The sequence below is a fragment of the Leptonychotes weddellii genome, chromosome 3, assembly GCF_054177405.1.
Source record: "Leptonychotes weddellii isolate Sample4059 chromosome 3, ASM5417740v2, whole genome shotgun sequence".
Taxonomy (NCBI): domain Eukaryota; kingdom Metazoa; phylum Chordata; class Mammalia; order Carnivora; family Phocidae; genus Leptonychotes; species Leptonychotes weddellii.
Window position 1 is genome coordinate 39694317 of NC_138371.1, and position 12010 is coordinate 39706326.

The window sequence follows — 12010 nt, forward strand, 5'->3', positions numbered from 1 at the left end:
AAAAGAAAAAGCAAAAATACTCATTATTTCAACCACAGCCACCATAAAAACTTGTTGTGTTGGAAGTTTTCAAATATATATAAGATACAAAAGTAGAAAGAATAAACACCCATGTAGCTATCTAAGTTAGCCTCAATAATTACTAACATGTAGTAATAATCACACCCAGCACTCCCAGCTATACTCACTTAATTATTTTACAGCAAATCCCAAACACTGTGAGATTTTACTACAAGATATTCTCCTATATATGTTTAGGAAGTGAAAAGAAAATCTTACTCCCTGCCCCATCTTCTCCCTAGTCCATTTTCCAATGGTATGAGAGGCCTAAAAAAAAAAAATTTTTTTTTTTTTTTCTAAATTTATTTATTAGGGAGAGAGAGTGAGCGAGAGAGCACAAGAGGGGGTAGGGTTAGAGGGAGAAGCAGACTCCCCGCCGAGCAGGGAGCCCGATGTGGGACTCGATCCCCGGACTCCGGGATCATGACCTGAGCCGAAGGCAGTCGCTTAACCAACTGAGCCACCCAGGCGCCCTAAAAAAAAAAAATTTTTAAGTAGGTGATTAAACAAACTATGTCTGTGGGTTTAACAGAAACTCCATGAGAAATGAAAAAAAAGTATGAATGTTTTTAATTTTCTTCAAAAATATTAAAAAATAACTTCTTAGATTTATTTTTTTTAAGATTTTATTTATTTGTCAGAGAGAGAGAGAGCACAAGCAGGGGGAGCGGTAGGCAGGGAGCCTGATGCAGGGCTTGATCCCAGGACCCCGGGATCATGACCTGAGCCGAAGGCAGATGCTCAACCAACTGAGCCACCCAGGCGTTAGATTTAAATAGGAAAATGGGGTATTTCTTTTTCTAACTTTTATGTAATTCTTACCATCTTCATTTAAAAACAGTTTGTTGAATCTTAATCCACTTGGCTCTTTCCCAACATATCGATGCACATATTCTGTTCCAAGATCATTAACAGCAATGGCATATTTCAAAGGTTTTACACAGGACTGAAGACAAAATGGAACTTTGGTATCTCCAATAGAATGCCTATTTAAAAGTAGATTTAAAAAATAATTAAAATCAACTGGAAAAAAATGTTTGAATAATTGGAGTTATTTTTACATGTTAATTCTAATTTACAAAGGTTTTCCCATAATTCAACCACAAGTTTACTTGGATATTAAAGAATAAATATAAATTTTAAGAAGAATACTGCAAATAAGGCAAAAGCTTAAAAGTATGCAGGTAATAATATGGTTCAGAATTAGATAATAAATAAGTAATGTGAAAATTTTCCTCTGAGGCCAAGAGGGTATGGCCCTCCTTACTCCTACCTATATTCAAGCATTAAAATGAACTAGCCCTTTTAGAAATCAGTCACCACTTTTTCACTCATAGGTTTAATCATGGCTATACCGTGGTGGTTAGTTTTTAAACAGAGCTCAGTTTGGGATTCAATACCATTCTCTGAGACCTTGACTATAAACGCCTCATCCTCTGAACCATATCTACTCACAATTCCAGCCCTGTTAAAATAAACAGCACCCAGTTTTATAAACTATATTAGAGCTGGCATTAATGGCATCATTATTACCATGTATCTAAACAATAGAACAAAAAGAAAGCTTTATATGTTTCCAAACTGGGATGTACATGAACTACAAAATAGGTTTAAAAATGGAAAAACTGTGACTGACCCCATCATAATGTAAGCTTCACAAGGGCAGAGATTTTTATTTTATTCAACGGTATCCCAGGTGCCCTGAACTATGCCCCAACACAGAGCAGTCACTCATTCATTCAGAGTGAAACTCATTCATAGTGCAACTGGGTAATATTAACAACCACCCCTGGGCAAAACGGGGTTAGAGGAGACATCAAAGGGCAAGGAAACATCAGAGAGCCGACCACCTTACTTCCAACTATATTATGGACTATAATACATACGTATAGATAGTAAAAATATATAATATTCTTCCTATCATGTTTATGAATAATTTCTAATTCAGACTATAACTTCAACTTGACAATGATTCTAAAACCTGACAAGAGCCTGTCTTATTACCTTTATTTAAAAATACATATGTTCTAATCCAAAGTCAACTTTTAAAATTCTCTAGATGAGACAACTAACCTAAAAGAATCATCACCACACACAGAGAATGTTTAAGAGAAAAATCATGTGCAAGCCTTGCATTATAATCATTTCCTCCAAATATAAAAATTTCCATTACATGATAAACCATTTCCTCCAAATACAAAAACAGAGCTATCACTCCATACTAGAATTTGGTCCGTAAGAATAAAGCCACGTCTTCTCATGTATTTGTATCCTTTTATAGCACCCAACATTTAATTCAACACACAATTAATGGTTAGTACATTTTACAGGCCCAGATGAGAACAAAAGCCTGTCATAATGGAGAGAACAACAAACTAGAAGTTAAGAGACCCACGTATTTGTTTTACCTCTGCCAGTATTAGAGGAATTTTGGGCCTCAGATACCTTAAGAATGAATGGGCTAAACCATATGTCTTTTTACTGTAAATACTTGAGGAAGATTATTGGTAAAAAATAAAAAGATCACTTAGAAAGAAGGTATTTAAGACTGAAAATTATGAGGCTAAATGACTTGTAGTTTTAACAAAATTTAGGATAAAATTAATCACTGGTATAAATTCATAAAGCTGTATACACTTAGGAGTTGTACACCATACTTTATGTAAGTTACATTTTAATTTAAAAAGAAATACTTTAGTAAAAAACAAAGGAACACAAAGATTATAACTCTGAGCTAAGCCTTCAAATGAATTAAAAAAATTGTTTTTTTTTTTGGCATAATTTTTCTGACTTGACAAAACCAAATTATAACATGATTAATAAATCCTTATATCTGGCTCACAGCATAATAAAAAGTCATTCTTGAAAAAATATTCCAGAACTTTATCAATTTTTCAAGGGCCTCACATAATTTATTGTTTTTAAAACCAAATCATTCTCTTTGAAGTGCCTTCACATCATTATCCTTTTTATAATTCTGCTAGAACATCATTTGTCAATGGCTCTGCCTATAGCTTGAGCACTTCCCAAAGATCACTTTCATGGACTTAATGAGATCCTGCAAGTTTGCAAATGACAGACGGAAAGACTATTATCATACTGTACTCTCTTAACTATCACACAGCTCATACCATGAGCATAAGCAACAATGACAGTGAGAGGCTGTTAATGTTAAACTAAGAAATGGGAACCAATTTGATTAGTGGTCAGTTCATTAGTGAATAATTTCATGTTTTGACAAGTCTGCTTCTCCTAAGAAAAACTGTAATTGCAGGTACTTGAAAAATAAATACTCAAATAACAAGACTACAACTGTGAATGAGATGAAATGCCTCATGAAATTTAGTGTTAAGACTACTTCAGTTGAGTTTTTAAAAATTAAATTAAAATCTAAACTTATTTTCCTTCTTGAATTCCTATCATGTTATGGCTAATTTCCATCACAGAAAATGCTCCTCTCTACCTCATGCTGTTACGTAAAATTGAAAGCTTACAGTTGGTTTTCACGAATATTAAATAAACTCACCTCTGTCCATCTACTGTACACACAGACACACCCCACAAATCAGGACTGAACTTGGCTAGCTGAGGAATATAATCTGCAACCTATACAAAATATTGGGAAAAAATTAACAGAATACAAGCAAATAATATTTCTTCTATCAAAAAATTTATCTTAATTTAGCTTCCACTAATGAAAAATTATTTTATAGCTCTCAATGGTTTTGTGGTCTATCTTTTATAATATTCATAAAAACTAAGGGCAGAAGAGATTTGAGGATTACAGGTAAGATCTAACTGGCTTTTCTCAGTCTCCCTCATCCCGTATGTTTTCCAATGCATTCTCAATTCCTAGAAAAGCACAGTCTAAAAGAGGAACTAAGACTTGATTTTTACACTGGGGAGGGTACATGCTATGGTGAGCACTGTGAACTGTGTAAGACTGTTGAATCGCAGACCTGTACCCCTGAAACAAATAATACATTATATGTTAAAAAAAAAAAGAAGATAGTAGGAAGGGAGAAATGAAGGGGGGAAATCGGTGGGGGAGACAAACCATGAGAGACTACGGACTCTAAGAAACAAATTGAGGGTTCTAGAGGGGAGGGCGGTGAGGGGATGGGTTAGCCTGGTGATGCGTATTAAAGAGGGCAAATATTGAATGGAGCACTGGGTGTTATATGCAAACAATGAATCATGGAACACTACATCAAAAACTAATGATGTAATGAATGGTGATTAACATAATATAATAAAATTAAAAAAAGGTAAAAAAATAGAACTTCTTTAATCAAAGTCATGGTAGCAGGGTTTCATTTCTAAAAACTTTCAATACAGAGAAAAAATAAAACAGCCCTTGTTATTTTATTTAGAGAATTTTTAAAATTTAATGTTCAAGGATATTACATTTACAGAAATTCTTAATAAAGTTACTGTTTTTTTAATGAGTTAAAAGCCATTTCCATCATCTGAAAATAAAAAAGAATTCTTAAACTTAATATTTCTTTGTAGCCCAGGGCGCCTGGGTGGCTCAGTCGTTAAGCGTCTGCCTTCGGCTCAGGTCATGATCCCGGGGTCCTGGGATCGAGTCCCGTATCGGGCTCCCTGCTCGGCGGGAAGCCTGCTTCTCCCTCTCCCACTCCCCCTGCTTGTGTTCCTGTTCTCGCTGTCTCTCTCTGTCATATAAATAAATAAAATCTTTAAAAAAAAAAAAAAATTTCTTTGTAGCCCAAATAACAAAATTGAATATTTAAAATATTTTAAAAGCATTTAATCCAGTAGCTTCACTTAGCTTAAATTTCTTAACTAGCAAAGCACAAGAAAACTCCACAACTTGAATTTCTATACCTCAACTTGAGCTGAATTAAGTGATTGGTTTAGGAAAATATTCACATCAAAAATGTTACCTTTCCTCCAGACTGCTTTTTAGCACTTTCAAATAACTCATCAATGTGAGAGGTAAAAGACATAAAGTCAGGAATGACAAACTTTCTTCTAAAGGCTTGTGTCAACAAAACAATGTTGCTCTGAACACATCTGTGGAATGTGAAAAAAAAATTAATTTACTGGGTGCCTTTCAAATATTAGTACTTGGTAATAACAATATTAATTAGGAGAATATTTAAACAATAGAGAAATTCATCATTTTATACAATAAACTAAAATCTATAAATTATACTTTCTGTATTATTTTCTTTCCTTCAAGCAGTCTTTCATGCAGTTTCTTGTAAGCTGTTGAACAAGTTAAAGAAATAAATGAGATTGCCTAAAAATTGTGTCAAAGATAAAAGAGCAGAGCATTCTACCAGGTTAAATATCAAGAGCATCTAAAGACAAGTTTCTTAAGCCCACCAAGGTTAAGAATATATGTCAGCATGACATTTGGTTAACAAAAATTGGATTTTAATATGTCATAGCTGAGATCCTGTTTATTGATCCATTAAGTAACTTCAGACATATCCCTTAGTTCCTATATAACTATTAGTAGTATTTCACAAAAAAACTTTAAACTTTATATTTTTGCTAAATTACAGTTTGAAAAATCTGTATTTCCAAGCTAACAAACAGAAATAAAATCAACTTTATTTAGTCAGATTAGAATAAAATACTTATTAAAATGCTTGTAACAATAATGTATAGTTTTAAAAAAATTATTTAGAGTAATTAACTTTACATTATATGAATCACCAAAAATATGAAATCATATTATTCTATTCACTATAAGATATGTAATACATTACAGAATAAAAAGGTCTCATTGTTAAAAACTATTTAAAAAGATAATGGTAAACCATGTGGATGGGAGAGCATGAAATCTAACGATTTGAACCAATATTCTGCTTTGTTCTAAAAAGGACTTAAGCCAGAAAATCAATATATTAATGTAACCTTAAAGAAGAGCTTTTTAAATAGGTTACAGTGAACCATCTTCTAAGCTCATCTTCTTAAGAGTCTCAGTAACTCAGTAAGAGAAAGTCAAGCCACTAACTATGGAAAGTTATGTAACTGGATTCCTCACAGGTAAATGATGTGGTACTATATTACCTTCTTTGGGAAGGAAAAAAAAAAATCCAAATTAGCATTTTTTTTTTTTAATAAAAAGTAAGTTTCAAATACTATTCATCTGTTCAACCATGAAAATTTTAAGATGATTTTGAGAAAGATGATTTCCTTACTTCATAGGTAAGGAACATTTTGAAAAAGATGATTTCCTTACTTTATAGGTAAGAAAACTGTACCTATAAGTAAATAACTTTCATTAACTATAGAGAAATGAAGAACTAAACACTCAGTATTTCTTTTTTAGTTTTTATATCTCAGCATTTTAATTAAAATTGATCTAAATGAAACATCGAATTAAAATTAAGTCAGATTTCACTTTTAACTATTAATTAAAAATTCAGAGAATATACTCATTTGGCAGTATAAAATTAAAATATTGATTTAAAATAATACAGGTTATTTCCAATGATAAAGATGTGCCCAATTACAACATGAAAAATTATAGTCCTAATTTCCATTATTAACCAACAGACATAGAAATAATTGACATCTCAGAGATAACATTTACTTCAATAAACTTTGATAAATTATTTTCTCATAGTTTCAATGTTAATCTAAAAATTATTAAGCATGCCACTGATTTAATATTTAACGTTTTAAATAGCAATTCAATTTGCACATATGAGAGTTGTAAAGAAATTATACTAAAGAAAACATTTCTCAGCAGGAAAAAGTTAAGACAATTCCTGATCTTAAATCACTGTATCTGTATCAAAACTAAATCCTAATTTTTCAAAAAGTTATACATGAAAAAATATGAGGACTGCCAAACTTAAATTATTAACCTACTATTTAACTATTTAAAATTAAACAGCACTTTTAAAAGGAAGCTTTATAATTAACAAACTGTACAGTCAGTGAAACTGGTTTGTTGTTTTCTCCTCTACTAGAAGGTGCTGGTAAAGTTGTGGTAACTGACTTCACTGGTGAATTACTGTGGCCAACACAAGCAATCTCACCACTCAAAAAAGTGTCTACTGCAAACTGATGAAAATTACAGGTAGTAAATGTTTTCATTGGGAGTTATCTGAATACAGATGTCATGGAAGGAACTAGAAAATTAGAAGTCCTATATAAAAATGAATTCTGAGAAGGAAGGGTTCATACTTTTCAGCAAGTCATATCTTTCTCATGTTTGTTTAGTTTCCTCATCTGTAAACCGGGAATAATAATCTTTCTTCTTAAATATTTATGATTAACAACTATAATGCACATGCTTTAGAAAGTATCTCACAATTTTTCATCAGTGAGATAATATAATGGATATGAATTAAAAAAAAAATCAATATACAAATGCAAAGACTACCATTCATTTCCCTCCAAAACAGAGAAGACCAAAAAATTATGATCACACATAAAAATAGCTCTAGTATCTGTATGGTTAAAAATGTATAAATAAGGCATTCATTTTCAACATAATTTTCTACTTCTATCAGTTAAAGGATTATTAGCATTAAAAACAATTAATTATCTAGATGGGTACAGGCAGTCTCCAACTTTCAAATAGATTATGCTCCAAAGAGTATGCTTAGAACACACTTTCCCTTAAAAAACAAATCATATGTAATAGTTGTTTCTCAGATTATCCTCAAAGGCTAAATATACTAACCAACAATGTTTTTTAGGTAAAATCAACACACTGACTTCAACCAAACCCATCCACCTTTATAAATTATTTCTCTGAGAAAATGGAATTCCACTGTAACATCTCCTTCCCACCTGCATGGAGAGGAGATAATTTATTTAAGGCAACACTAAACTAGAAAACTTCTTATTTGGAAAAAATTCTCTGGAGCAATCACCTTTCTAGGTGACCCCAAAAGGCTAATAGTCAAAGGTTCTGAATTACTTCATTCTAGAGATGAAAAGAGAAATCATTATGCGTATAGATGGAGACTTTTCCATTGCCTGCTCATATAAAACACTAAGCATTTGTCAAGTTGGGAACTGCCTATATTACAATCATCAATTTTTTTAAAAAATTGGATTAGTGTTTAAAATATGGTAATTGCTATTACTTTATATAATTATAGGCAGAAAATTGTATGATTATGTTTCCTGGCTTCATAATCAGTATATTTAAGTTACTTTTAATTTCATATTTAAACACAGCAACATGTTTATAAAGCACACAAAAATTTTAAACAGACTAAAAAGGTATAAAATACTTTCATTTAAAATTCCAAAGCAATTCCTCATACCTATTATCAACACATCTACCTACCATCTCTTTGACAACTTCATTCTCAGATACATCAAAATAACTCTTCAGAAGGCACCGTAATCAAGAGTACTTTGCTCCGACAGTTCATGAATACTAAAAATAATCCTTATTGCAAAGGCACAGCTAACAAGAAATTATTTCCTCCCCTCCACAAAGAAACATATTTTGAGGATTCAAAATTCCTAACACCAATTCTAACATCTGAGTTAACAGAATCAAGAACCTTGTGGTAAAAAGACAAGAATCTAAAACTGTCAGCAGTGCTTCACAGCATGCCAGGAAACTCTGAAGGACCTCAGTTAAACACACCTTCAAATGACTTAATACTCTAGGATATTCCCAGGAGTTACCTAGGACAAATCATCCAGTCCCCAAAAGAAAATAAAAGAAAAAATAAATAAAAATACATACATACATAAAAATAAATTTTCAAGGGAGATGCTAGAATTCTTTGAATCTATCTCAACTTACCCTATGGTCTAGAAAAAGCCAATGTCTTACAGTAGTGTTTACAGTTTTATACTGGTTTTTACCTAACTCTTAGTAGTTTAAAATACCATTTACCTCTTTGGGATCCATTATAAACATGCTATCTTTTAAACCATTAAGAAATCAGACAAGTAGGAACACATTAATGAAGATAAATACTAAACAAATAGGCAAATATAGGAAAATCAAAATAAGTATGCTCATTCAACCAAATCAAGGCATTAATCTCTAAAGTGTCTTCAGTTTTTAAATATTCTGAGGGAAATAGAAGTAGTCAAAAGCCTATGTATTAATATGTCTGAAGAGAGAAGCAGGCAATGGAGATATGTAAATCTAAGGAATACATGCTTTCTGAAGCCTTCTCATTTTATGATGCCATCTAAATCACCTTGTAGTAAAGAAACAGAGACCATATGGAAAAACCCTGTAAGACATGCAGATGAATTGGAGATCAATTTAAGCTGTGACAAGACAGAGTGTGCTCTATTCAAACACATTGCAATTTCAAGATACTGTAAATTGGAAACATCCATGCCTACATTTCCTTAGAGCAGTTTCAAAGAAAGTCTACTCTTAGCCCCTGTGTGTTATAGAACTTTATGTGCACCACGTTCTTCAAACAATTGATGTTTATAAATTCCCCCTTTTTTTTCAGTTACACAGGAAGCACTGGCCTTCAAAGATGCAATTTTGTTTTAAAAGAAAAATCACCATATAGCATAGCAAATCACCATTAAAGGTTTGGCAAAATTTTTACTTTTTAAAAAGATCTTTGTCTAGCATGACACCATCTGATGTTGTTTGAAGAGTTAATCTTAACATATCCATACACTCTTTCAACCTGGGATCAGACGTTCGCAATCCTGTAGATTTGAGTGCCTGTTTTTAAAAAAATAAGAGTTTGTAAATACATAATGCAAATAATGTATATGCTTATTCCAACTACAAGTTTTTATTCCTGTATATAAAAACTTCTACCCAGGACCTGAATACGTATATGGGCATTTTAGTATCACTATTACCCACTTTCTGGACAAGTTTCTCATTGTTTCTTTCATTTTCTTTCACTGATTACCTTGAAATGAGCATGATGAAAATTTGAAAACATAATAAGAGAAACAGCGTCAGATGACCTTTAAGACTACATTTCAATATTACTGTATTATTGATTCAGGATTACTGATTTTTAAAAAGTTTAAGATAGAAAAATATAAAAACGTACTGTAATAAATTTATGAACAGGTATTTTCTCTTGTCCTTCTGCAATTGTATAGAACAGCAAATCTTCCAAGCTGGGTAACAGACCCTGTTTTATTTTACTAAAGGGGAAAAAAGAAAACAAAATTAATCCTTGTGAAACATTCTAATGGATTTTAGGTATATCCATTACTAAATAATCATTGAATCAGACTACAGCTGAGCTGACCTACTCATCAAGATTACTGTCATGATAAATGCTAATTTACCAAAATCAAACCAGTTATAACTAAAATCACACCGAAAAAGTAGAAAATGACTTATTAATGAATATATTTTTTTAATCCCAGGTTTTAAAATCTTGATTACCATTTCTAGTGGTACTAATACCTAGTCATCTATTACGGTGATACCCTCTTCTACAGCCTAATACAACACCCAATACTAATTAAAGAGCTCAGCAAATGTTCAGGTAAGAGTCAATACTTTGTTTTTGTTTTTTTTTAATATGATGACTATATTTATATATTATTAAAATAGTTAACCTGATTGTAAAATCTGGGGGAGGCAGCAATTACATACCAGACAATAAAGATTAGTATACCAGTTTTGAATCCTAGCTGTAATACTTACTAGTTGAATCACCTTGGATAAGCTAAAGAACCTTTCCATGGTTCAGTTTCCTCATCTGAGAGGAGATAATAGTGCCTACCTCACTGGGCTGTTTGTTGTGAGGATCAGTTGACTGGAAACATTCAATACATTTAGAATGATGACTGGCAGAGAGTTAAGTACTCAATTGATGGTAATTGCAGTTAATATTTCTAAAGTTCTCTAGGCTTACATATATAGACCAAATGCCACAAATCACAAAGAAGACTGTTAGAATAAAATTTTTACCATAAGAAAAACATTAAAATCTTAATTAACTAATTAACTAGTATAAGATGCTATAATTAACCAAACATTTAAACAAAAAAGGAATTTTTTCCTATCCTATCCACTGAAAAATTTTCAAGTAACAAACTATAATGAACTTATTATGTCTTTTATTTTTAGCTCTGAAACTATAACACATTTCAATATTCTGAACATCAATGACTATATTACAGTGATGTTACAAGAATTACAGATCCAAGGTAAAGCAGATCTCCCCACCTATTAAAACGGGAGGGAGAAGTACATACATGTGTGTGGGGGGTGTATAAAATATTCTGGAAAAGACTTTATCTGTATTTCAAGAAAGAGAGAAAACTAAAGAAAAAGGAAGGATGGAATACTCATTTTCTTAATTTTAGAACTTAATCCAGAACAATTCTGGACTAGCCATAGTATAATGGCAAGTTTCATGGGAAAACTGTATACATTACTTTTGTAAAATAAACTGTCACAGAACTCAAGTCTGTTTAAAACTGTTTGTATACTGTTAAAAAGAGCTTTCTAGGTATCTAAATATTTTCTGGATTACCCAAAGATTACTTAATAGTTCCATACTTCAGTAAGACCATATGTACTTAATTATTTCCTAATATAATTACTTCCCTATTATTAGTGGCCCATATATTTCTATCTTAAAAGACAACAGAATACAGAGTTGGTTCACAGAACATGGACAGTTATACATGCACATATAAAATTTCTCCTAAAAGAAACATTAATGTTGGTATTAATATCATTTAAACTTGCTTTCAAAGCTGTTACACCAACTTTTAGATTTTAAAGTCAACCTTAAAATGTATCAATTTCATGCCAAAGTTTTTAAAAACTAACAAATAGATTACCATAATTTAATGACATATCCTGGAAATATGAATTTCTATATATATAATGAAACAGGAGTTCAGATAGGTCAAGAAGCTTCCCAAAACTGCACAGTGGCAAAAATGTATTTAGAACCCATTTCTCCAAATCCAGAGCCCAAATTATTCACCACTACAGTATACTGGCTCTCAAACTTACTAGCTAGTTATTATTTTC

At 31.7% G+C, this 12010-nt stretch overlaps 1 protein-coding gene across 5 annotated transcripts in view; it reads right to left on the reverse strand.

The window, feature by feature from the left end:
- Nucleotides 1–12010, reverse strand: part of GLS (glutaminase) — a 73408-nt gene that overhangs the window by 47840 nt on the left and 13558 nt on the right. For all 5 annotated transcript variants that reach the window (XR_014143461.1, XM_006726969.3, XM_006726970.3 and 2 more), the window contains exons 2-6: nt 10059–10155; nt 9594–9715; nt 4968–5097; nt 3587–3666; nt 883–1046 (exon numbers count right to left, since the gene is read on the reverse strand). Coding sequence is in view for 4 of the 5 variants with exons in the window: in XM_006726969.3 (XP_006727032.1) it covers nt 883–1046; nt 3587–3666; nt 4968–5097; nt 9594–9715; nt 10059–10155 (593 nt within the window). In the remaining variant the exon portion in view is untranslated. The remainder of the gene's footprint in view (nt 1–882; nt 1047–3586; nt 3667–4967; nt 5098–9593; nt 9716–10058; nt 10156–12010) is intronic.